This window comes from Martes martes (assembly GCF_963455335.1).
Source record: "Martes martes genome assembly, chromosome: 2".
Classification (NCBI taxonomy): domain Eukaryota; kingdom Metazoa; phylum Chordata; class Mammalia; order Carnivora; family Mustelidae; genus Martes; species Martes martes.
Genome location: NC_137889.1, coordinates 156801973 through 156829664, shown reverse-complemented (window position 1 = coordinate 156829664; position 27692 = coordinate 156801973). Strand labels below are relative to the sequence as shown.

Genomic DNA, 27692 nt, shown 5'->3' with positions numbered 1-27692 from the left:
ATAATATATGTATCTCTGCAGCAGTAGGCAGCTATGGGCCACTTGATTTGCTGATGTTGGAGGCAAATAAAGTTACAGTGAAATGGTAACAAAGTGTTCCATTAGCATGAAGAGGAAAGGAAAAGCTCTAAACTTTGGATTTTAAACCATGCTTCATGGAACAAGAGCATCCCAGTTCCTTTCTCTCTCTCTCACTTCATCCTCCTTTAGAAGGCTCCCTATGAGGTCATTTACTTAATGACACCTCAAATTTTCATTTTAGCTTTTAAAAACCTGTAAAACTGCATCTAAGATTGTAATAAATAAGTCAGATGTTTAAAGATATAAATAGAATTGAAGACTTAACCCCATATATTGGAATCTAAGTACTTTCTGGGGATGGACAGGGGAAATGACAGGATGTTCAAGTAACATGAACAGACACCTCAGATAAGAAATTCAAATAACTGATAATAAAACATTTGGTCTTCTTTGAAATTAAATATAAATGAAAACATATATGCAAATAGATAGAATGTCAAATTAGCAAAGTGTGTGTTGTATGTATGTGTCTGTTTTAAAGACAGCACTCAGTATTGGTGAAGACATGGCTAAATAGGTATCCTAACAAGAATTAAGGAAAAAAAGTTATTTTCTACAAATCAATTTGAAAATACATATCTAAACACATTAAAGGGCAAAATTTTGACCCAGTAATTTTCCATCTAGAACTGCATCCTAAGGATGTAAACAGAAGCTGCATCTAAAAGATATTCTCCAATAAATAAATAAACTAAATTAAAATTAAAGGTATTCTCCAAAGATTTATCATGATTTTAGATAAACTGTCAGTGTGAGCACATGCATCTAATTCTCCCAATTCTCATATTCCTATAGAATATTTCAAAATATACATATCAGTGATCCTCAGCATTCTCTGTACATTAGAATCTCCTGGGGAACTTGTAAAGTCCCGAATGCCCAGGCAACACCCCAGACACTAAATTAGAATTTCTGTTTTTCATTTTCTTGTCCATCGCAGCATTATTCATAAGAGCCAAGACATGGAACCAACCTAAATGTCCATCTATAGATGAATGGATAAAGATGTGGTATACATATACAATAACATATCATTCGGCTCTGAGAAAAAATGAAATCCTGCCAACTACAACAACATGGATGGACTTCAGGGCATTATGCTAAATGAGATAAGTCAGACAGAGAAAAACAAATACTGTATGATCTCATTTATATGTGGGAACCAAAAAAAAAAAAAGCCAAATTCATAGAAACAATAGAATGGTGGTTGCCAGGACATGTTGGGTGAAGGGAATGGGTAAATGTTGGTCAGAGAGCACAAACCTGTAGTTACAAGATGAGTAGGTTCTAGGGATCTAACGTACAGCATGATGACCACAGTAAACAATACTATATTACATACTTAAAAGTTCCAAAGAGTAGAACCTAAATGTTCTCACCTCAAAAAAAAAAAAAAAAGTAATTACATGAGTTAATGGAGGTGTTAATTAACTCTACTGTGGTGATCATTTCATAATATATACATACATCTAATCATCACCTTGTATACCTTACAATTATACAATGTTATACATCAATTACATCTCAATAAAGTCTGAACAACTAAATTAGAATCACTACATGAGGGGTGCCTGGGTGGCTCAGTGGGTTAGAGCTTCTGCCTTCGGCTCAGGTCGTGGTCCCAGGGTCCTGGGATCCAGCCCTGCATCAGGTTCTCTGCTCAGCAGGGAGTCTGCTTCCTCCTTTCTCTCTGCTGCCTCTCTGCCTACTTGTGATCTCTGTCAAATAAATCAGTTAAGAGAAAAAAAAAAAAGAATCACTAAATGAGACAAGGATGTTAATAGAATATATATATATATATATTCCCCATCCCCAACTGGGGGTGGAATTCAAGTGTATTTGTTAAATCTCCCCAGTGTTACGGCCAAGATTAAGAAGCAGTGCTCCAAAACTTTGCTCTAAAGTGAGCAAAAACTAGACGATTAAAAAGGAGTAATGTAGGGGTTCCTGGGTTGCTCAGTCAGTTAAGCATCTGCCTTCAGCTCAGGTCCTGATCTCAGGGTCCTGGGATGGAACTCCCCACTCAGTGGAGTCTGCTGCTCCCTCTCCCTCTTTCCTCCTCCCCCTCCCACCAACAACCTGTGCTCTCTTTCTCTCTCTCAAATAAATAAATAAAAACTTTTTTTTACAAAAAGGGGGGTAGCGATGTAGGAGCAATGTTTTCTTCCTGATGAGAATATACAAACTTCTTTTTAAATATTTTTAATTTCCTATTTTTTTTGCTTTTCCAGCTAAGATCCTTTAAAAGTCTTTGCATAAATACTAAATGGACACTGTAGGCCCTTCTGGCAAATCATTCTTAGAGACTTCAAAGCAATGGCTTGGGAAGGCTATCTCCCTCATGAGCTCCTTCTGTACTATATCCTTTACTCAGAATACATTAATCTGAACTACATTTGGAGAACGTAATTTTAATCTGGATTAACTTCAAGGTCAACAAATGAAAAGTAAGCACAGACAAAGAGACTTTGGCCAATGGAGGAAATAACTAAGTCTCCAGACTATATAGCAAAGGAATATTTTTTAAGGACTGTTCAAGAAAGCCTTGTATATTTACTAACATAGTATGAAATCAAACATTAAATATCTGGGGCTATGAATCTACTCAGGGTCAAGGTTCTGTTAAATAGCCAAAGGAAGCATATTAACCCCTCAGATCACTGTGATGACATGTGGATCAGTAACTACAGCAGATATTACCTACATTAATGAGGTTCCAAGACACTTGTTTTTGAAGTGTGTAAAAGAGAGAGAGGCCACATCCATGTGACAGCTGATGTAGGAGAAGACGTTAGGGTTCAAACCTGATGGCTAAGAAAGAATTTTTGGGTGCAAAAAGCTGGTTTTAGTAAAGCACGCGGACAGGAACTGTGCGCAGAAAGAGCTGCACTGGGGTCATGAGGAGTGGCCCATTATACACTTGCAAGTTGGGAAGGGGTTAAGGATGCTATAAGCACCCCCACCCCGCCTAGGTATATTGGAAACAAGGTTTCCAGGATCCTGAGGGGGCTAGCTATTGTTAGGAAAGGTCATTTATTACTGCTTAGTAAAAACTCAGTCATGAGATCCTTCAGCTGTATATTGTTGGGTCATATGCTTGGGGGATGATTGCCAACACATATCTTAGGGGGTAGAAATAAAGGAAGTTTCCAAAGGAATTTTTATATGTTAAATTTTTTAAATTTTTTAAAAGATTTTTATTTATTTATTTGACTCACAGAGAGAGAGAGAGAGAAAGCACACAAGCAGAGGGAGCTGCAGGCAGAAGGAGAGGGAGAAGCAGGCTCCCTGCTGAGCAGGAAGCCCAATGCGGGACTTAGTTCCAGGACCCAAGCCGAAGGCAGACGCTTAACTGACTGGGCAACCAAGGCGCCCCAGGAATTTTTATATGTTAAAGTAGGCTTACAGGATCCTGGGGGTTGGGCCAGGATTGCCTTGTGCCCTTAGCAAAGTATTAAAACTGAGGCAGCTAAGTCCCTAGAGCAATGTCACTCTGCCTGTTTTAAAGACTTGTCAGTGGGCTGTAGATAGTAAGGAAATTTAATAATTTTTCTTCTGCCTTTGTTTCCCACACCAACAGCCAACTTCATGTCATTGACAGAGACCAAAGAATTTAAACCAAAATGTTAGGTTATTACCATATCCAGATCTAACCCCCCAAACTGTTCCATCCAGACGTTTATTTATTAATGTTCTCTACTGTGCAGAAGGAAGTTTCCAAGTCAAACACTTTGTGATTGATTGGGGCAGATCTGACTTTAAAGAATTAAGTGTGCTTACTTATAATTCTGTAAAGTCTCTACTTTATAATTCATGTTTTTGTCATTGGTGAGAATCACAAAGATCCAATTCTAATGCAAAAATATTTATCTTGACCAAGTTTGATTAAATAAAGCCAACACATGTCATCCTGAGCTCTGAACTCATATTAAACTTTCAAAACCGGAGGAGAAGTGAACCAAAGAAAAGAAACTGACTTTCATTTGCTAGAATCTTTTCTGTCACAAAAGCAAAGCCAGGGCTTCAGCTGGGGCACAAAAGCAGGACTTGGCTATGAAGTGGTATTCTGCACCATGTTCGTCCTGCTGGGCATAAGGTTAAGTGTGACCAGTAGGTTAGCGATGTTTTGGGACTTCATAACTTCAGACTGCTCTAATGTGGAGGATGTGAAAATTCCATTAGGTCCTTGGCCAAAACTGCCTGAAATTCACAGAATTTAGGATTGGAAGGTGATCATGTCCAGACAGCAGCTGTGCCTTATGTATTTCTGTATCCTCCATGGAAGCAAGAGCACTGTGGGTACCCAATAAATATGAGGCAATTGCACACACTTGTGGAATGACCCTCCCACATGGGGCAGACGTCCTCTCAACAGCGTCTTTGACAGATGGGCATCTGGCATCTGCTTTCATGCCATCTATTGACAAGTATCTAATGATCTCCTGAGGACATGCATTCCCTTATTCAGCCCCACTAATTGTTAGAAAGCTGTGTCTTATGTTAAACTGAAACTTGCTTTCATGTAATGGGCCCCCACTGGCCTGAGTTCTGCCCTCCCCAACAACACAAAATGAACCTTTTTAGTCTCGTACCTGATAGCTCTTTAAGAATTTTAACAAAAATAAAAGCCCTTGCCCTATTAGGAGATCATCTTAGACATTATCTTCTGGGTATGACTTAGGTTGTTAATGTTAATGTTCAATGGTGCCAAGGATGGAAGATAATATTCCAGGCAAAATTAAGAGTGATGTTATTATACCTTATAATCAAGAGATCTGACACTGTGAATACAAGTAGAGTAAATTTTTTAAAAATTACAACACACATGTTTTCTTCCATAAAGCATTTTCAATAATGCATATTAGGCTTCTATTCTTCCAAATTTCATTTCTGAACGAGGAATGTGATTGCGACACTTCCTTGCCTAATATTCTTCAATGATTCCCATGACTTCCATTCAATCAACAAAAATTTATTAAGTTCCTATTATGTGCCAGGAACTATACTATGTCCTGGGCATGGGAGGGGTGGGGTGTGCAGAAACGATCAGGGAAGTATGGTCCCTTCTCTCATCAAGCTTATGGTCTATGGAGATGTGTCAGGAAACCATTAAACAACTAAGAAATACAATTTTGGATAAAGAAAACAGGTAGAAACTGATTGGAAATGAAGGTCATACATTAGTTGGATCCTCAGGGAAAGCCTCTGTGAAGAGGTGAAATTTAAGCTAAGACCTGTTTGATGAAAATGAACAAACCACCATAAAAGTAGAAGCAAGCTTGTTTTGGCTCTCTCCCTTAATGAGCTCTTTGTCATCTGCAAACTGGAAGTGCATTCCCTCAAATCGTTACCCAAATCATTGATGAAAACGTGACCTGGGACAGGGTCAAGACGAAGGGAACTTCAGGCAGCTAAGAGAGTTTCCTGCTAGACTGTTATGCAACGTCTAGTCGCAAAGACCTTGCAAAGCAAATATTATGCTTTTAAGATTTCAAAAGCAGGGCAGAGTCTGTCCCTCCTAAACTCCAATAAACAATAGAGGGCGCACTGCACTGCCTCTTGTGGGGTTGTTTTCCCGTCCAGCAAAGCCAGCTAGTGAGTAACTTTCCATGAATGCATTTCAATGTACTGGCACTTATACCACCAGCCTCAGTGGGAGTCTCACATTATGGCACCTCAGTGCCATAATACAATTCAATTCAATACAATACAATTCAAACTTCTTTCCCAGAGCAAAGACATCTAAGTCTTCCCTGGAGAGCTTGCCTTCTCTTATAGCATAGTGTTAAGTTAGCAGATGAAGCCTGGTAGGAGCCTGTGCTGTATATGTGTCTACATAGGAGGGGCCTGAGGGCTGTGTTCTGGACAATAACACCTCTATACAATATCACTTGACCCTGCGGCTGGTCCTCTGTGACCCGGAAAAGAGAGGAAGCCTATATATCTTCCCTGGGTTCCTCATTTGCAGCATATTATCTCTGAGGAAGATACAATTTTTCCCAGCCCCTGACTTTGGCTGGAAAGATCTCATGTAAATACTAAGCACAAATCTTTGATTTAGATCACAGTTGCCAACATGTTAAACACACTCGTTCACCCAAACTCTTTATATACTGAGGGTTTCCTTAGTATGGGTTCCCCTGCATACAGGGTGACTGCTATGATCATGCAAGTTCTACTTTGCGAAAGTATGGAGGAGACCCTCAAAACGAAGTGATTATAGATTTGCTTTGTCTTTGAGACCATTTCCCAGGAAATGTAAAGTGTTTTAAGGAAAGGGAACCTCATTCTATATGGTACAAAGACACCAGGTGGGCTAGCGGAAGGTCTGCTTCATAAACTCCCGTGTAACAAATGCCTTTCAAACATGAACTACTCAAGGATATTCAGTGCAGTACTGTTTGTAAAAAAACAAAACAAAACAAAACAAAAAATGTCCATAATTTAGACTTCAAATATCCGCCAGCCGGATGAATACATAAATGTGGTATGTTCACAGATCAGAATACCATAGATCCATTAAAAATAATTAGTTAAAGCTAAAATTATAAACATGGTAAATCTTCAAGAATGTACTGTTGAAAACGGATATGTATAGTGTGAAGCTATTGTGTAAATGGTATAATGCACAAAACAATATACAAATGGGTTACGGTAACATACATTTGTAGCCGGATGTGTATCTTGTGCCCATAAAGACACTCATCAGCCTCATATCCAAGGTCAGGGAGGGAGCAAAGGAGATCTGGACAAGAGGGGTACAAAGGGGTTTCATCAGGGTCAATTTTATTTATTTTATTTATTTTTTTAATGTAAAATACATGTGGCAAAAAATGAACACTTGTTAAATCTGGGTCACTGTTACATGGGTACCTGTATTTTTCTGTATGTTTGAAATAATTTTTTTTTAAGTGAAAGAGAAAGGCAGTTAAGCTTCATTTCCCCAAAGGAGCTACTATGTTGCTTCCCCTCTGATAATGAGCTCCCTATTATTCAGCGGCTTTCCAATTTTTCTTTTTTTAGCAACAGAGTCTTCCTTTCAAATTAAAATTTTTATGGATTCCTAATATATACAACCAATAAAAGCTGAGGTGCCCTGGAGCCCCATTTTCTCACCCTCCCCCTATGCAAACTAACAGTCCCCAAAGATATCTCCATGGAACCCAAGACTCCACAGAGCACAACTTGAAATTAAGGTAACTAATGTTAAGTCCCCTTTGACCTGGCTGTCAGGTCACTACAAACTAGTTTCCAACCTTCATGTCAACAATCTACGGTCAGAATGTTTGCATTCCCTCCTCTTTTCCCTCCTTCACCTTTGCAAACTGGTATTTCTTTTTATCTAGAGCCTGAATATAATAAAATGGCCAATCTTCAATAGCTGACCAAAATTAATACTTCTCAACAAGTTTAAACTGGCATTACTTAACTGTTCTTCCTACCATTATTCTCAACAACATATTTAACAGTGCTCGTGTTAACAAAAAAACATTTTAAAAAATAGAAACACAAAAAGATAATTTTTTCAAGAAGCCATCTCCCTTAAATAAAAGGAAAGTAATAAAAGACTTCAGGTGAATACAATTACACATATTTATAAGACCATTAGGAATGTCAAAAGTCAAAAAAAATAAGATACATCATATAAACACCTTTCAACTACTGACCAACACAAATATTTAATATGACATTTTTGTGACTAGAGGTTTATTGGTGTGGAAAGCTAGTAAAGATATTTAAACTTTAATGTTGTGAATGTTCTTAAGTTTTAGCATTACATTTATATTAACATATATTCATTTGTTCTGCCAAATGGTCTTACACTATACTTAGGAAAATGTCACATTTTGTTACAAAAGCCTATTTAATAAAACATTGCAATTGGCCACTCTGATATACCAAAGTTCAAACCCATGGTTCCCAAAAGATTCAAAATAGCCCTATTATGCAAATATGGTCTGTCAAACATGAAACATGTTTGTGGTAGCTAAAGAGATATAAGTTCGGTATAGCTAAAGAAGCAGTGAGGGTGATACCATTGAGTTGCTGGCTTTTAATATATGTCTATATAATGAGAAAAAAATCACTTTGGGGTGAAATTACACACAATAACACAAAACTTACCTTATCAGCTGAAGGACAGCTACCTAGTGAGTTGAGTCTCAGAGACATCACAGGATTACAGTAGAATGCTAATTGTTGCTTTCTGGCTATGGATCCAGGCTTCCTGTCCTTACCTAGTGCTCGCCCTGACATTACCATGGGAGACATCTACATTTTGAAAGGAGTACCCTAGCGAATCCTGCCTTCACTCCAGGGCCCAGAGTTGCCTGGTCTTGGAAAGAAAAATGAAATCTTCACCAGCTATTTTTCCATTAGCTTTGCTCTCCCTTTAAGGCAGACAATCAGCTTCCTTCTACTGCCACTGTTGAACTCATGTAAATAAGTACTGAGGATGTGAAAGACATTACGGAAGAAAACACTGGTTGTGTTGGAAGAGGGATTTCAGGGCAAGGAAGGAATTTAAAGGCAGGTAGAATGAGGACAGAGAGAAACCAATGAATACTATGTCCTATGGTGATCAATTAAGCAACTAAAATCAATCTGCTTGCCTGAAAATGAACCTTATTAACTGAGATCACCACAAAGGGACAATAATAGTGATAATTTTTTGAGGAGACTATTTTTAACTCAAGTCAGTTGTTAAGCCATCTTTTAAAGTAGCATATGACCTTATGTGGGGGGGTTGGGGGGGTGTGGAGATGAGGGGGAGAGAATGTGGGAAGTTCAAAAGACCACAGAAATGATAAAATGCCTGGTGAAGTTTTCATCAGGAAGGTTATATCGCCTAAAAAGCCCAATAAAAATAAGTCTAAAACATGATTGGATAAGAGTAAAGGTTGATGAAACACCAAGCTAGATTGATTACTAATGTCAGTTGTGATGTTCATCTCTAGAAATCTGTAGGAAGAGAACAGACAACGCTCAAGGCTAGATTTAGTTACTCATGTGCACAAAATCAGACTGGATGACGAGCATTATGACCTTGTGATAAAAAAAGTGAAAACAGGGTGTTCTATAGAGTATTGTTTAAGGATATTGGAGGACTAATTCCAGAACTTCCCAACAGACAAGAAGTCAACACATTGGGTCTGAGAATGGATATCAGACCCGTGTGAAGTGAATCTATTCAGCAAATGCCCAGTTTAATCTGTAGGGCAGAGTTTGAGTTCCAACAATATACAATAAACTCTTCATTAGTCTGACAGTCAGGAAGCGGAGTGCTCCAGCTAATCAAATATTTTTTGTTAATTGTTACCACATGCAGTAGGATTACAAATTTTTTAAAGAATGAGAATAAATTAAAATACACTTAACACTGAAACTAAACTGATTATAATTTAATCTTTCTCTAATTATTCAGAATGCATTTCAGGGTCATCAAGAGAAGCATAAATTATCAGTGCTTGATGACTGTGCAGGAAGTCACAGTTTTTCTAAAATCCTGGTTAATAGACGCTGGGTAACAAAGAATTCACTGCAATCGTTATCATTTGGGGGATTTATGCACTAGGCATTTTTCTAGGATCTGAGGTATGTCATCAATCCTCACCAAAAATAAAATTTCACAAATGATGTACTGATATTCATAGAGTCAGGATAACACGTCCAAGGTCACACAGCACAAAAGGGTGTCAGAGCCAAGTTTTGAATGCAGAAGTATTTGTCTTTAAAGAATATGTTCTTTTGCTGTGTCATATACACTAATCCTTGTTGTGTAGAAGTATTCATACAAAGTGCTGCCTGTCTGTACAACACTTACTCACAATGGGTCATGCTGTTTGTTCTTCCAGAAATGCTGAAAGATATTTCTGAGTCACTCTTGACATTATTATCATACATTCATGAGGGCAGCAAACTTGGACCATGAAATATTTTTGAAGTTTCTTTGTAAATGGAAGGCCAACTGTTCATTCAAAGGATCAACAACACGGTCTGAACATTCTTGGAAGAAAAATATTTTAAGAAGACTAAGCCAGCATGGTCTCAGTCACGGAACAAAATGATCTACCCATAAAGGTATACACACTTCATATACACTCACGTGCCCCCATTTCATGAAGTGATCTAATTTTTGTGTTATTTTGCTTATTTTTAACTATAAAACCTATTTGACTCAGTTATTAGTCACGAAACAATGTGGCCATTTAAATTCTTCAAAGATTTTAGGCTGGGTTTAAATCTACTAAAGAAATGAATTTCACTTGTTAGGGGAGAAAAAGTTACTGCATCAACAGATGTGAGGCATCCCTCCTCCCATCATCTACATTTAGCCCCAAGCTCATTAATGTTTTCACCTGAAACATTTATGGCTTCTTGTTCACCTTCACTCACCAGCACCAATTACAATTCTTCAAGGTTCAAATGCCTTTTCTTCCTCCACCCATAATGGTTTCACTTATCTCTAAAGCAGGCAGTGATTCCTGTAATGGAATTTCACAAACAAGGGGGGGAAATGTGGCTGAACTTTAGAGAGGTACAAAGTAATCTCAGGCCATGATACTGTTTCATTAGCTAATCTCATTCACACACAGGAGACTTTGCTGTTGCTGAGATGACCCTATTCAGGGAGACAGGCCTCCCTCCCCCCGCCTCTTCACATAGCATTTCCAGATAAGCCTTAAGAATTTCTTTCAATTCTGAAAGAAACTACCTTCATCTTCAGCACCAGGCTGATATTTTCATTGTATTGAAGAAAATCCCACCTAAACAGTAACTTGGGGTAAAAGGAATCCTGACTGGAGTAAACTCTGTGCTTAAAAGTTCCAAATAGAAGAGATTTCCCAGCTATGAAGTCTCCACAGAATCGTGGTGGGAAGGTAATTTTGAAAATGGCTGCAGCCTTATTCTCTTTCTAATTCAGGATCTTGCCCAGACACAAAAGTTTCATGCTCAAGCCAAATTTGAGGAAAGTGAAAATCACTGCACTGCCTAACTGAATTACATTATGCAGTTATGGCAAAGCTTGGAAATCATACTGAACTGTCTTAAAACTTGATAGATTAGGTGGGGCTTGGCATGATCATGTTTTGAAAGGTGATTCTACTACTTGTGATTGTAACTGCCATGCACTTGTTCAGCTGGGGATTTTATTCTAATGCTCTGGACTGATTTGTTCCTTCTACTTCCTCCCTGAGATTTTATGTTCTCTACAATAACTTTGTTAAACTTGAATCTGAGGTGACCCTTCTGACTCTGAACTCCAAGGGATAACTTTCTCAGGGGAGGAAAAGTAAGGTTCATTTTCAATATGACTGAAGAGAAGAGGAAACTCCCAGATTGAAGGTCAAGAAAATGTTACCTGTAACCTGAATCAATATCAATAGAAACAGTTCATTGAAGAGCAAGGTCTTATTTTATGTTCAGCTAAGAAAGGTGTTCACATTTCAAATTAAGGAGCTAAATGAGAAGAATGAAGAAAGTTAAAAAAAAAGATGTTAATTATAATTCCTTAGACTTAATTTTATAGCCTAAGAAATTATTGAGAGTTCTAATAAAATATGATCCTTGACACACCTGAGCTGAAAGGATATTTAGAGGGTCACAAAATTCTTAAACTGGAAGGATCCCAAAAGAAAAGCTAGTTCAACCCTTTTCTTTTTCTAATGAAGGACTTGAGGCTCAGAGGAGTTAAGTGTATTTATATAAAGAGTTTAAAAACCTTCAGCATAGATTTCAATTATTGTCACAGCAAAAGCAAATTTAGTATCAAAAGGGTATAATTAGCACCTATGTATAATCCCAAAGCATGAAAATTATTCTCATAATAGCAAAAATAATCCTCTATTTCTTTAAAGAAGCAAAATGGTGGTATAAATCTAATATTTTGTTCAAATTCCCAGGAGTGACTCTGTTTTTCTGCTTATTTAGACTCAAATTCCTCATCAGCCATTAGGAAATTTACTGACCAGCCACTGAATGCTAAGTATGTAGCTCAAAAAATTTAATTCTGGTCAAATTTTGTCATTAAAAAAATGGTACATAAAATCTTTACACACACTGATCCTGCCTATGAGTGCTTGTACCTTTTAATAATTTCCATTTCTTCTGATGGCTTTCTTCCTTACTTCCATGGATTATAATGGGTCTTCAAGACTCAAAGTGTCTTTCAACTCCCATCTATTCAACCGTGTTATTCAACATGTGCTTAATTGCAGCAAGGCTACAATTGCACAAGGAGCCTATGAATCAGTTATGGCACCAATTTTTTAATGTCCTTATTCATAATATTGCTGATTTTCTTGTACATGGTGGCAGGCCTGCTATTGAAAAACCAATACAGGATGCAGTTAACCAGTTACTCACCCAATTACGAATCTGGAAGAGCTGACAGACACAACATTTATGTCACTATAGAGCGACTGACCAGCATAAGTCATGTCAAAGTTATAAATAGGTAAGATAAGAACAAGAAAGGAAGACTATAAAACTGTGAGATTAGCACTGCTTATAATCTAATTACCAACACTGCAAATGCAGACACTCATTTCTTTTGTGCACTCAGAGTTAATTCCCACTGATGAACTCACAAGACCTAGATTTACAAAACATAATGTCAATGAATTAGTTTATAATGGAGAATATTCCTTTCCAAGCACTGGGAAACTCATGTTAAGCTTCCTGAGTAGGAATGGCTAACACCTGGGCAACCACTTCTCTTTGTTCTTTCCATGAACCCACAGGTATCCAATAGAATCTTTATGAACACCATGATTAACTTTATTAACACCCCGGCCAATCACACTAAGATAAATTTTGCTACTTTATTCCAAAGCAGTGCCTTTTCATTCTCAAGATAACTAAAGGTGGGTAATAATCAGGTACTAATCAAGTTATTTTGGAGATTTGGAAATAAGAGCTAATGTAAGCAGATGCTTGAGGACCACTTCACCTTGGCCCAGGGGAAGACCTGAGAAGTTCGCCTTCTTTCAATTCCAATAGCTATCTCACCACATGAATATTCCATCATTGTGCTCTCCTGAAACAAGTTAAAAAAATCATTATCTCTTTAGACCCATGTTTTTATTTCCTTTGGATAGATACCCAGAAGTGGAATTGCTTGATCATATATGTTAGCTCTGTTTGTAATTTTTTGAGGAACCTCGCTACTGTTTTCCATAATGCCTGAACCAACTTACATTGCTGCCAACAGTGGATAAGAGTTCCCTTATCTCTACATCTTTGCCAAGATGATAGCCTAGACATATGCACTCCTATGTTTATTGCAGCATTAGTCCCAATAACCTAAGATACAGACACAGTCTACGTGTCCCGCAACAGAGGAATGGATAAAGAGGTTGTGGTATGTGTGTGTGTGTGTGTGTGTGTGTGTGTGTGTACAATGAAATACTATTCTGCCATAAGAAAAAGGCAAATCTTGTCATCTGCAACAACAGGGATGGAACTCGAGGGCATTATGCTAAGGGAAATAAATCAGACAGAGAAAGAGAACTACTGTATGATATCACTTATACGTGGAATCAAAAAAGGCCAAACTTATAAAAACAGAACAGAATGGTGGTCATCAGTGGCTGAGGGATGAGGGAATTGGGGATATGTTGTTTAAAGGTACAAACTGGGAACTAATAATAAATAAGTTCTGGAGAGCTAATGCACATCATAGCGATTATAGCCAATAATACTGTATTATAAACTTCAGAGTTGCTAAGAAACGAAATCTCAATTATCCCCAGCCAAATAATAATAATAATAATTATGTAACATACTAGCTAACACCAGGGTGGTAACCATATTACAATATGTAAATATATCAAGTTAACATGTTGTAATGTCAAACTTACAAAATGTTATATGTCAAATATATCTCATTTAAAAATCATTATCAGATACTTCCTCTTTTTTCACCTTTTTCAAGATTCCACTGAGTTTACTCTTCATATAGGAAAAGTAGATTTTCTCCAGATAAATTATGCCTCAATTATTTTACAGGTCTCTTTTACAGATATAAAAATGAAACTGAGCTTCTGTTTGCTGCCACATCACACAAAAACTACTGGACAGATTGTCATAAAAGTGGAGAGGGTAAGTTTGAGATAATCTGAATATTTTGTTAGAAGGCTTTAGAGTAGTCTTAAAATTCCCCGGGCCTGAGGTAGTAGAGAACCTGAAGTAATTATCCCTCAGAGCTGGAGGAGCTGAATTAAAAAGAAGCTCAAAGGAATGTCCATCTGTAGGGGCACAGCATAAGTATTAGAATGTTACTGAAGGAGAAGATGAAGAGTGGTTTTCAGTCAAAAAACACAAGGGCAGATTCTCTGAGGTGTGGTTGAGCTGCTTCTCACTTGGGCAGCCCCATGAAGCCTATTCCCATGAAGCAGGTGCACCAGGTTCTATTTCTAAGAGGGTGTGTCTGCTAAATGGTCTATGTCCCTAATCATATCAACATGTGCCTCACCCAGGTAAGCCTGGCCAAGGAGCTTAGCAACCACCACCTGTGCATGTGTTTGTGTACATGTGTGTGTTTCTGAGTGTTACCAAGCTCTACACAAGTCATTTGGTCATAGCACATGTTCTCTAAAACCCCTACACAGATCATACCATCACAGCAGTTTAGCAATTTGCAGGAAAATAAAACCATAGAATCTGGGAATTGCAGATTTTGGAAGCAACTGGATAATGAGCACCAATCCCTTCTCTTTACAGTGGAGAATACTGAGGTCCAGATTGTGGATTTTGGCCAGAGTGACAGATGTCCTTACAAGTATAAAGTAAATGTGTCAATATGAATATAATAGCTAATATTTTAAGGTATTTGAGTACATAGGGACATAAATCATCTCATTTTATTTCACAACTGACTTTGGGTTAGGCAGAACAGTAATTAGCATTAGTCCCATTTAACAGGTGAGGAAGATGACATTCAGAGTCTTAATGATAACTGACACAAAGGCACATCACTCAAACAGAGGACTTGGTCTGTCTTCACTCTCCAAGCCCTGCAGACTCTTTACTCTGTCATGCTTTATATGAACAGAAGGTAAGGTAAGTGTGCCACTGAACGGAAGTAGGGGAGAAAAAAATCAGGGAAGGTCATCGGCCATCACTCTGTCTAAGGTGAACTCTGTAATCTCTGACTGTCTGAGTTTGTGGTCTCTGTGTGCAGGTTGGTGGACCACAAATATATTGGAAATTGTTTTCTTCATGACTTTTCAAATTCCACAAGTCTATACACTAGCACACACTAACAATTCTTGTGCACAGCCTTCTAATCTTGTTCTTTCTTCTCTACTCCGACCTTGACTAGCTGTCATCCAGTTCATCCAGGAGCAACAGTACCCAGTGGACCTGATATCCCACCCCACAAATATCCAAAACTGTGGACTATTGGTGAGATCTGAGATGAACTGCTTCATTGGGGCTAAGTTGACAAACGTTTACTTTAAGAAGCAATAAAGCAACAGATAGGGAGTGGAAATCTATATGCAGGTACTTGGGTCTCTATTCTGAGCTTGCAATGGATTTTTAATTGGTTAGTTTTTCTAAAAGGTCAATGTATTAACCTTTGAGATCTTTCCTTAATTCTTAGGATTTTTTAAACGCACATTTAGAAAAGCACAGGTGCTTAACACATTTTGTCCAGTTAAATGGGCCTCTGTGATCTGAAATTGACATAGGCAGGTGGCTGCCAGGTCTGCTCTACTTCGGGAAATGGATGTATTTCTCCTTTACTGGCTCTCCATGGGAAGGAGAAGAGGGAAGGGGAGGGAGGATGCTGACAGACAACAGCAGGGTGATTCTGTGCTCAGCATCTTGTCTTGGTGGTATACCCAAACTGCAAGATTTATAACCTTCTTGTTACAATGCATCAGCTTCAACACTTTCAGTGAAGTCTTCAATAACTTCGATGACATCTTGCTGAGGGGTTTTGTCATTAAAAGCCTAAAGCTGGTCATTAACAAACCTTCTCTGCAATCATCTACTGCTGTGCTAAGTCAGGCATGGATCTGACTGGAAAGTTGGGCTGGCTCAGAAACTTTCCAGAAGTCTGCTGCTTTCTTTCTTTCTTCCTTTCTTTCTTTCTTTTTTTTTTCTCCCCTCTATGGGGTATATTTCTTTAGGGAAAGAAAATACAGTTCCCAATTATTTAATCATTTATTTCTCATTACGCATTGGCTAACTCTTCTCTGATAGACACAACCAAGTTCAACAAATGTGTAGAAAACTACTACATGCCAGAAGGGGCAGTCAGGGCTGATGATATCATCATAAAAAGACACAGCTCCAGAACAGAGTGTCCACAAACCCCTTCAAAAATTAGCGACCATCTACGGATGCTTTATAATGTGCCAGACTCTGTATTTAGACTTTATAAGCATTACCTTGTTCACTTTTTACCACTCTTTACAAGACAGATGTCTTATTATCCCCATCCTGAAGATTAGATGGCTGAAAATTACTGAGCTTGTGAGTGGCAGAACCAGGTTTGAAACCCATGTCTTGTCTGACTTCCAGCAAATTCACGTACTCCAAACAACAGGATTTGGGCAGAACACAGGCTCAGATCCCTTTTCAGGAGAATTTAGGTCATGGCTGGAGTATTACACATTGGGAGTAACCTCCCCTATTTCACACACTTCCTCACCTCCTCGGCAACATTCGGATTATTGAGGCATCCATTTGTGTATATTTACAGATGAACTTAAACTTGCCTGCCGGTTCTGGAGCAGCAAGGACTGGTGAAAATTTTATGAATATAATAGAGATTCATATGAAATGAGAAAGGCTTAACTGTTTGAAGATCAGTGCTTTCTGAACTTATGCAAGAAATTCATGTGGTCGAGCAATTCCGGCTACCCAGTTGCATATGGTTATTTCTGCTGCCAATGATATAATTTTTCACCTAATCTGGCAACCTCTCTGATGGAAATAATGAAAGGAAGGAGGCGGTTGTTGCTTTCTACTCCACAGAAGTCAACTGTGGATAGCCAGAGGGCCAAAGTTACAACATTCATTCATCCCAAAAAGAATAATAGAGAAACCTGCAGACATGTAGGAAAATTCTGCTATAACTTAAAAACTTGGTGGAAAATTTAAAAAAAAAAAATCTTGGGATGACATTTGTAAAACAACAAGTTAAATAACTGGGGTGATAAATTGAGAGTACACATTTAGTAATAATAATTATTATTACCATTGGTTGAGGGCCTACTGTGTGCCAGGCAATTGCTGGTTAGGGGTAATTACATATTAGTTCATTAAATGGAATCTTTATAACAACCCTGTCAGGGGAAAGTGTTAATCCATTTTTACAGATGAACAAACTAAGAGTTTGGGAGGTTGAACAATTTGCCAAAGGCCCCTCATTGAATAATTTGCAGAGCTAAAATGTAAGCCAGTTATATGCTATTGAAAGTTTTTTGTGTCTCTCCTGTGTTGCTTTTCTTTTATCTATATCTACATAATTAAAATACAACCTATTTAAAGGCATTTAAATAAGGCAATGATTAAAAAGGCATTAGCTAATTTCTCTTTTTTTTTCTTGAAATGACATTTTTCTTTTTTTTTTTTTTCCTTTCCCAATAGGAAACAGAAACATTAGCTTACTTTTTACTGCTCAATTAATTGCTGTGGGATTTTACCTGAAGAGATCAGTGAGACCTCCAGGCGGATGTCATTGATCCAACTATAGTGTCATTCTATGCCTGTCCATATGTGTGATGTTAGAGAGGAAGCTTTGTTTATGGGGACCACAAAGCCATCATCCATCTGACTCCCTGGGTTCTGACCAGCTCTCACCTGCAGCACTTCCCACGAAAGTCTTCCTTGGCCAGTTATTATTTTTAATTGCTCACAGGGTGCTTCTTACTAGTAGAGTTCTTACCAATCAAGATCATCAACACTACCTCAAAGAAGTCTCAGGAAATCGATTAGTAAATTAAGCTCCACTCCCCTGATGAAATGCAGGGTAGGTGGGGTGTCTGAGTGGTGTCCAAGGTCATAGGACCTATTGGCTCCTGCAGGAACAGCATGGAGCCCTTTCGAAGAATCTATGCAAGTTCTGAGTGCCAAAGATGAGGAAAATGTTCTGTGTGGTATGGACAAGCAACCACTCTGGGTCAGAAAGCCCGAAATTCACAGACCTCATCAAACACCAAAATAGTAGTAGCAGCAGTAATAATAATGCATGCATTCTGCTATGTTCCAGGAAATAGTACTTAGTCACTTAGTGATCTTAAACAAACGACTAAGCTAGCCTCTTTGAAGCTTAGTATTCTCATCTGTGTAATAGGAGCAATGACCTCGTCTCACTGTTTTAAAAATGAAATGATATGAGGGTATCAGTTAACACTCTTTTTGTTCCAAGTGATAGAAAACCAATCAGGTTCAGGTAAACAGAAAAAGCATTTCATTGTAAGTAAAAGTAATGTCTCTCAAGATCATGCATGCAGCTGAGGAAAACTGGAATTAGAGCCTTAGGAATCACCCCAAACTCTCCCTGTTTCTTGTTTCCCCTTCCCTCGATGCATGGACAGCTCCCCTTTGTACTACTCCTTAGCTTCTGAGGCGGGACGTAGTCACCAAAGGCTCACAAAGCTACATTCCCCTGCCCAATCTAGGCTAAGAGACAAAGTGATTGGCCCAAATTCTTAATCTCAGGGAAGAACTGGGATTGTCCCTATGGGAACCCTGAGGATAAGAAGAGGTGGATATTTCATAGAAGAAAAGGGAGTAATTACTAGAAGAGTTTCACCAAGATTAAATAATTGGTATCTACTACAACAATATATAAGAAATAGCTATCACTATATCCACTCCAGAAGAGATAACATGTCTTTTTCTGTCAATAAGTAGATTTCTGCACGTTTGAAAGGCTACATTTTTTAAGATTTTATTTAGTCATTCGACAGAGAGAGAGAACACAAGTAAGCAGAGCAGCAGGCAGGGGGAGGGGAGGGGAAGCAGGCTCCCTGCTGAGCAGAGAGACCAATGCAGGGCTCATCCCAGGACCCTGAGATCATGACTTTAGCCGAAGGCAGAGGCTCAACCCACAGAGCTACCCAGGCACCCCAAGGCTACATTTTTTAAATGTAAAACAAATATATTACATGTTAATTACAATAAGCATAGATCCTCTAATATTAAAAATCAGAAGAGAACACACACACTGTGAACAATTAACGTTTTAAGTGCCTGGTATCTTTTCATCTGTTGGGGTGCCTGGGTTGAGCCCCACATCAGGCTCTCTGCTCAGCAGGGAGCCTGCTTCCCCCTTCCTCTCTGCCTATTTGTGATCTCTCTCTCTGTCAAATAAATAAATAAAATCTTAAAAAAAAAATACAATTGAAATTCAACAAGTAGAAAAACAGAATTTTGTTTCTAATCCTATCTCCTCCCCTGCCCCTCAGAAACCCAAATCTTCTCACATTTTCCACTTTAACCTTCAGTTACTTTACTATGTGTTTAAGTTGTCTTAGTTTTGGGGTCTACTATCAAGTTTTTAGTGTTAAAGATCTAAGGGACTGTATTAAAGTACTTGAAACTATTTCAAAGAACAATGAAATTCCCTTCCATGTTAGAACTAAACAGAGTACCAAGCTGGAAATGAACAAAGTCAATTTCTATTTTTCTCTCTTTTCCCAAAAATACACAGACAATTATGGAGAAGTCATTTGTGGTCCTCAAACCATCCATAAATCTGCCTGTTGGTAACCAGCTTACTTTCCTCTCAGAATGAAGCTGGGAACATCAATGGATTAACTATGAATAGGGCCATTTACGGAGAGAAGGGGGAGTGGAATCTCGGAAAACTAGACATTTTCTTTCTTTTTTTTTTTTAAAGATTTTATTTTATTTATTTGACAGAGAGAAATCACAAGTAGGCAGAGAGGCAGGCAGAGAGAGAGGAGGAAGCAGGCTTCCTGCTGAGCAGAGAGCCCGATGCGGGGCTCGATCCCAGGACCCTGGCATCATGACCTGAGCCGAAGGCAGAGGCTTTAACCCACTGAGCCACCCAGGCGCCCCCCCCCCTTTTTTTTTTAAATCAGAAAGTGAATCCTTACCTAGAGAAAGAATCTGTTTTGCATGTGATACAAAAGAATTATTTCACTGGGCTCAAATCATGGGAATCAAATTGCCTTATGCCAATAAACTCCAACCCAGAGTGAGGGATTAAGTACAATATATTTTAGGTTTGGGAAAGAGACCATTTTGTGTCACTTTCCAGAATTCCTTCTGGCTGACTTCAGCAATTACTGATTAATTTTGGATAGAATAATTCTAGGACTTTTCAAATAGAATGATGAGAGAGAAGTGTGCCTATCCTGGTAAAAAAGGAAATTGAAAGTCTCATTTTTGCATTGGATTTTTTTTTCTGTGATATGATTCCTTTATACGGAGGAGAAATTAAATTTACAAAGCAACAGTGTTCCATGTAGATGCTGAAATGGGGAAATTAACTGGTGTCGAAATGTGTGTTACCAGTTAAAGATTATTCTTTCACGTTTGTTTTCAAATATGAAAAGAATTCCATGGGGAAAGAGCAGTTGCCAGAATAACAATCTTGTCTAGAAATAAAATTCACAGATTCTATATGACAAAAACATGTTCCTAAATGGGGCTGTTTGGTTACAGCTTAAATGAAACATATAGTGATGTAAGACTCATTTTAGGCCAAAACTCATCGAAGTCCATTTTAATGTTTATTGCATAAATGCTTAATTTTGATCCTTCAAAAATTCTTTCAGTTCATGTCTCGGTAACTGGGATATTAAAATATGCAAATAGACATGATGTAGTTGGTCAGTGCTAATCTTTTTGTAACAACTAAAGTTCTCTTTCACCAGCCACCACCCTTCTGTTCACGTCATCTTCACCCAGGAGTCACACAAAATGCAGAAGACAGTCACTTTTACTTGATTAAATTTTGGGAGGTTGAAGCTAGGCCCAAATCCTCACCTTCCTCTTTCCTAAATACTTTTTCTCCTCTCTCTTAATTACATGGCTTTACACTGATTTACATGAATTTCAGCTTTCAAAATCATTGGTCTTTGCTGAATGAAAACAGGCACACGGGAAAATCATATTAAGTTTGCACAATTGATCTTTCATCATTTCAAATGGTACCTTTGAACAGTTCCTGAAATGTCTGTCTGAAATACTCCCAGCGCTGAGTGTCATCAAGAGATGCAGGGTCACCCTGGGGAAACCCATTCTCAGTGATGTAAATTACAGGGTTATTATACACATCCTAGAACAAAAGAGCAGAAGCTTTATTCCAAAGAGATGTAACAAGAATAAAAAAAAAGACTCATAAAATCAGGTGTTTTACCCTCTATGTTCTCTAAGCTACAACCCAAAACTAGTTTTCATCAAATTGCACTGACCCTATTAACTTAATTTTCCACACACTGACCTTTTATGACTAACAATGGAAAAGCAAAACTGTGCAAATGTCCATGAAGACAGTCAAATGACTCTTATCATAATGAGAAGACAGAAGTATCTTTCTTCCATCAGCATCTGCTGATTGTCACTACACTTTAACCCCTTGGTCCCACCATTGGCTACACTCTCCATCCCCCCAGAGCAAGGGTCCTAAAAATCATTAACTTAAAATTTTAATTTCAGCTACTTGGACTCCATCCAGATAACAGAGGCCCAAAAAAGGATCCAGCTATTTCAGCCCTTAATATGCCTTTTAGTAATTACAGTTGTGACATCAGCCTGGAAAAATATGTCCAAGCTACTCCTATGCCCACAACTGACTTTAACAGAGAAGTCCAACTTTAACCAGTGTATCGAAGCCCCTTATCAGCTAGTTACTCCTCACCAGCTGAACACCTAATCTCTCTTCCCAAGCCAACGAATGTATAACCTACTGCCTAAAATCATCCTTCTTCCAAGTTCACACATACATCTGTCTTCCCACTTCTACGTATTTGGGTATACATGAATAGAAACACTGTGTTTTACCTTAATGTATTTCAGTACGTTACGTATTCCCCATGGCACCACGTAGATCCAATCCAAACTTTTTATCCAAGATGGGTCTGGAAAAACTTGAATCTCCACATCCTGGAAAAAACCCAGTTCTCCTTTCTTATTCTCCTGGTACTTTACTAAACGAGTTGTATAATAATGCACAGCAAAGAAATCAGCAGTGCCTTTAATCATTCTCTTCTCTTCTTCTGTAAATTCTGGAAGCCTTGATGATGGATAACCTTGCTTTTTACTCATGAAGGCAATCTGGGACTTGACGACTTCCGGATAATCACCATCAATAAATATGGGCTTAGCAAAGAAATCCAAGCAGAAAGCAATGGCTCTTTTAGCAGCTTCCCTGTCGGACACTGAATTGGGATCTGCCGGTTCCACCCAGGTAGCAAAAATTGCTAGGGACACCATGCCCTTCTGCTCTTTTCGGAATAAGGAATCGTAGCTGTGCCAGGATCTGGCGTGAGCTTTAATCATATTATGAGCTGCCTGATAACCTCCAGTTCCAAAGTGAGGTACACCGGGAGGATATATTCCAAAATCATAGGCCAGCAGGGCAAAAACATTAGGCTCATTTATGGTGATCCAATGCTTGACTCGATTTCCAAAAGTACTGAAGCAAAACCGGGCATATTTATCAAAGGATTCAATGATTGCCTCTGACAACCAACCTCTTTTGTCTTCTAAGGCCTGAGGCAAATCATAGTGGTAAAGGGTCACTATGGGTATAACCCCATTAGTTAACAAATCATCAATGATCTTGTTGTAATAGTCAATTCCTAGGAGAAAAACAAAAAAGAAGCATGAGAAGAAAAGTTATTTTTGGAACACTGACAATAAGGAAAGATCAGGAAAGGATCAGGAATAATCTCGTAAATAACTTTTACCCCAAATAAGGTTTGTTAGTTCCTACAAATCATCAATTAAAGTTTTGGAGGAACCATTAACAATTCCAAGGAAGAATGGCTGATTGGGAAGTTGGGGGTATGATGGAAGACATGGAGCACAGATGTTCTGGGCAAGTTGCTACCACATAACTTTGTGTTATGGCCACACTTACTGAAATTATTTTATTTGTTTGTATGTTTGATTTGTCTCGTTTGGTTTTTTTTTAAAGATTTTCTTTATTCATTCGACACACAGAGAGAGATCACAAGTAGGCAGAGAGGCAGGCAGGGAGAGAAGAGGAAGCAGGCTCCCCACTGTGCAAAGAGCCCGATGTGGGGCTCGACCCCAGGACCCTGAGATCACAACCTGAGCCGAAGGCAGAGGCTTAACCCACCGAGCCACCCAGGCACCCCTGATTTGTCTCTTAACCCCACTAAAATTCAAGCTTCATAATAGCTAGGGTCTTATCTAATTCACTTCTGGTTCCCCAAATCCTGGAACAATACCAGGAATTCAGTAGATACTCAATAATATTCGTTAAATGAATGAATGGTTCTCAGTGGTATCAAATATTAAGTAAACAAATTGATGGCTGCCTCAGTGCTTCTCCAGATATATCAGTCTTATAAGTCTGAAAAGGAGACCCATTGAGCATGAATAAGAGTTCCCAGAACATGGGTTACAAGGGCAGTTGGCCAGAGGCTTGACATGTTAAGGAACATGGTCGGGGACTTTGCTCTAGTATCCTGACATAGTCCTGTGAGAATGCATAGCCACCCCTTGCTTTCAGCTAATTCTCCAGCACTGCAAGTGTGGATTTAGGCAGAGTTTAGGATTGAGGCAGAGTTCAGAAGAATGTTATTAACTTAGAGATACTTTGCCTCAGAAACCAATGCCAAGAAGATGTTGGTTCCAACCTAATAATGACTCCTAATAGGAAGACACTTGCTGGGGAGAGACCAGTATTAGTGCTTCATGTGATTTTATGTCTAAGATTATAGAAGAAACCTAAGCTCAGGAGAGAGAAGCTATCTTAGTTTGTGGTTGTTTCCTGGATAATAATTGTAAATTCATATGTAGAATTGTGTTGCTTTCAAAGTTTGTCTAGAAGTAGGGTCTTTTTCTCTTTCTTTTTTTAAACTTAGTATCCTCCAATTAAATAATAATTCCGATTTTTTAATTTGTTTCATTCAATTATTAATGTATTCATCCCTCAAATACACATGTATGGAGAAGCTACTATATGCTGGACTTCCAGACATATATAAGATAAATACTGTCCTTGGTCTAAGGGAGCTTCTATTTTAGTAGGGAATTCATAAATTTAGTAGGGAACTCATAAACAATTATAATACAGTATCATTGGTGAAGATAAAGTACAGAATTCCATTTAAACATGTGATAAGGAGTACCCACTACAAACTGAGAACTTATGAAAATCTATTTGGAAAACAGTATAGCATTATGATTTCAAAAGTGAACTACAGCAACAGGCTACGTAAATTCTATCCCAATTCCTTCACCTATTTCAGTGACCTTAGGCAAGTTACTTTATCTCTCTGAATTATCTTTCCCTGTCTGTAAAATAATATGGACAAAATAAAATGTGGACAATAATAGAAAACTACTTCAATAATTTATTGCAAGAATTTTAAGAGTTGATAAATTGAACATGGTTAGAACAGCTTTTGGCATAAGGTAAGGGCTCAGTATAGGTTAGCTATCACTTTAGTAATTATTGTTATTGTTGTCATTAGTGGCATCTAAGCTGACAGTCAAATGCTGAATATAAATTACTCATATAAGGCAAGGAAGAATAAGTGATCCAAGAAGAGAAAAAAGGGAAACAAATATGTGAAAGAGTAAAGGAGGTGTGAAAATAAACAAAGACCACCCAAATGTGAGCAGTCTATTTATTCAGAGCTTGCTGTAGCAAGGGAGTCAGCCATCACCACTTGCTTTTGACAGATACTCGAAGGCTGTCAGGGAAGAGGGAAATTTTTATAGTAGCAGAAAGGAAGGGAAGGAGAAGGCTTCAGTTACCTTCTGATTGGAAGTTGTTGGCACAGGGAGGCTATAGGTGGGCTAACTAGAAGTGGAGCATCCCAAGAGATGGCTTTGGGTTGCTTAATTGGCTATCCCTGGTTGGTCCTAAGTTGGAAGCAGGGAGCAGGGAAACAAACCAACAAAAACAAAAACAAAAACAAAAACAAAAAAACAAAGAACAAAAAAAAAAAACAGAAAAGTTGGCAAATGTTGATCAAGTTCTGACTATTGTGGACCAATTGCTATAGCAGTTGTGGTTTGACTCCCTGGGTTTCTTTTGTAGATCAGAGTCTCATTATCATGTGGACTGGCCATTGTTTTGCTTGTCTATTGTAATTTAGCCAAGTATGGCTATGTCTGGGAACTCTAAGTTAAGCATAATGAGAATGTATAGCTGAGCAGAGAAAGCATAAGAATGGTGAGAGGGAAGTAGGGTAAGCAGAAGCCAGATTATGCAAGGTCATGTGTTGTCCACCTATCTGGAAGAGTGGATATTTTTAACAACAGCTCACTTGTTTTGCAAACCAGAACATAATGTGAATCATGCATAACAACTCCATTTTTGGAAGAACGATTTGTATGCCATTTTCACTTGATAGAATATCCCAGCCCCAAGAAGATATCCATGCCCTAATCCATGCAACCTGTGAATATGTTACTTTACGTAGCAAAAAGGATTTCCAGATGTTGATTAAGTTCAAGGATCTTGAGACGGGAAGATTTCTCTACACGGTTCAAATGGGCCCAGTGTATCTACCCCAGTCCTTAGAAGCGAAACAGTAGAGCAGAAGAGTGGATCCAAAATATGCAACATAGGAGAAGACGTAGGAGAAGTAGCAGCATAAGAAGGACTCAACCCACTATTGCCAGCTGCGAGGGTGGAAGGAGGGGGCCACCTGCCAAGGAATCTGGTGGCTTCTAGAAACTGAAAACGACCCTCAGTTGATAACCATCAAGGAAATGAGGACTTCAGTTCTACAACCGTGAGAAACTGAATTCTTCCAGCAATCTGAATGAGCCAAGAAAGACTGTCCTCTAGATCCTTTGGAAACAAATGCGACACTGGAGGCATCTTCGTTTTAGCCTAGAGAGACCCAACTCAGACTTCTGATAACCATACCTCTAGGGTAATAAATTTGTGAGGTTTTATTGAGATATAATCAATATAAAAAGTTGTATTATTTTCAGGTGTAAATTCTGTGCTTTTTTAAGCAGCTAAGCTTATGATAATTTGTTGCAGCAGCAACAGAAAACTAATACATTCACCAACATTTATAAAGCTTTTCTTATCTCTTGCAATGAAAGAACATTCCACCATTCCATCTCTGAGCCTTGGCAAGCCCATATGTCCTCACTTGTAAAATGTAATATCCAAAAATGGTATGATGAAATCATTTTGGAGTTTTCATAGCCAATTCCTTCCATTGGCTCTGACTATAAAAATAATCTCAGCTTCCATTCATTGCATTCATACTATATGTACCAAATGTCACACATTTTGTTTAATCCTAGCCCTAAGCCCAAGAGGTGGACATTTTTATCCTCACTAAGCATCTAAGAAAACCGAGATTCAGAAAGAGTGAATACCAGACTTAAGTGATAATGTTGTCATATGGCACTCCCAGCATTTAAGCCCAATAACCACTCTATCTCACTACAAAGCCTGAACCTGTCCTACCATGATATTCAACTTCCCATGAATGTTTCAGAATCAGAAACATGGTGACTCTGTTTTACTAGTCTTCACAATCACTTATTTTGGAGCTGAATCATAATATCAGATCCTTTTTTCAAAAAAAAAGTTTTAGAGGAATCAGTGATTTATCTCTTGTAAACATCATTAGATATGGCACAATCATTAATGATGGCAATCAATGTAATTCCAACAACATGATAATCTTTAGTTGAATTGAAGATTTAAAAAATTTTAAATAAGACTTTTTTCTCACTCATCAGCTTGGCAGAGCAGTGAAGCATTGCATAATTAATATTTAACATCCCCAAATCGAGTACTTCTGGTTTGTACAGAGCAATTCTGGTTTGGTGCTCTAATGCAATTCTGCCATGAAGCAGTGAAGTTGGGTTTTTAAGAGCAGAGCTCCAGAGTCAAACAGTTCCACCAAAGAATCATGGAATCATGGACAAATCACTTGGCCTATCTATGCCTAATCTGCCACCTCATGAGTGTTTTAAGTATCAAATGAGAACAAATCATGAAAGAGTTCTTTAGCTTTATCAGCACAATTCAGTGGTAACTAATTCTCTGAACAAATGTATATTTTTAAATGATCATTTGTTACCAATCTAGGGATCTTGAAACTGACAGAATATTCGAACCCTGTTTTGCTTCTGGATATTTAGGACGTAACTGATTACTTTAAGTATTAAAACTTCCATCGCCTTCTTCCATAGTTACTACCACTTTCTCTGATTTAATTAAGCCCATTTTTTCTTGTTTGATCTTTAGAATTATAAAGCAATTTGAGTTAAAGCTCTTATAGGTATAGAGAAAAGTAACCCACTCAGATTAACTCAAATATAAAGGGAGCATGAAGGGCAAGTGGGTGGATGGTGGGATATACGGCATTATTTGAAATGATAGACAGCTATCAGATACTCAATGGAAAATTACAACTAAAACTCAAGGGAATTGGGGCTGGGGA

The 27692-nt window shown here is 38.2% G+C and overlaps 1 protein-coding gene across 1 annotated transcript in view; it reads right to left on the bottom strand.

Annotated features, from left to right (window-relative positions):
* Nucleotides 1–27692, bottom strand: part of LOC308339173 (cytosolic beta-glucosidase-like) — a 119784-nt gene that overhangs the window by 41798 nt on the left and 50294 nt on the right. The window contains 2 exon segments of the mRNA XM_080797626.1: nucleotides 21226–21349; nucleotides 22075–22874. Of these exon segments, the coding sequence (XP_080653752.1) occupies nucleotides 21226–21349; nucleotides 22075–22874 (924 nt within the window).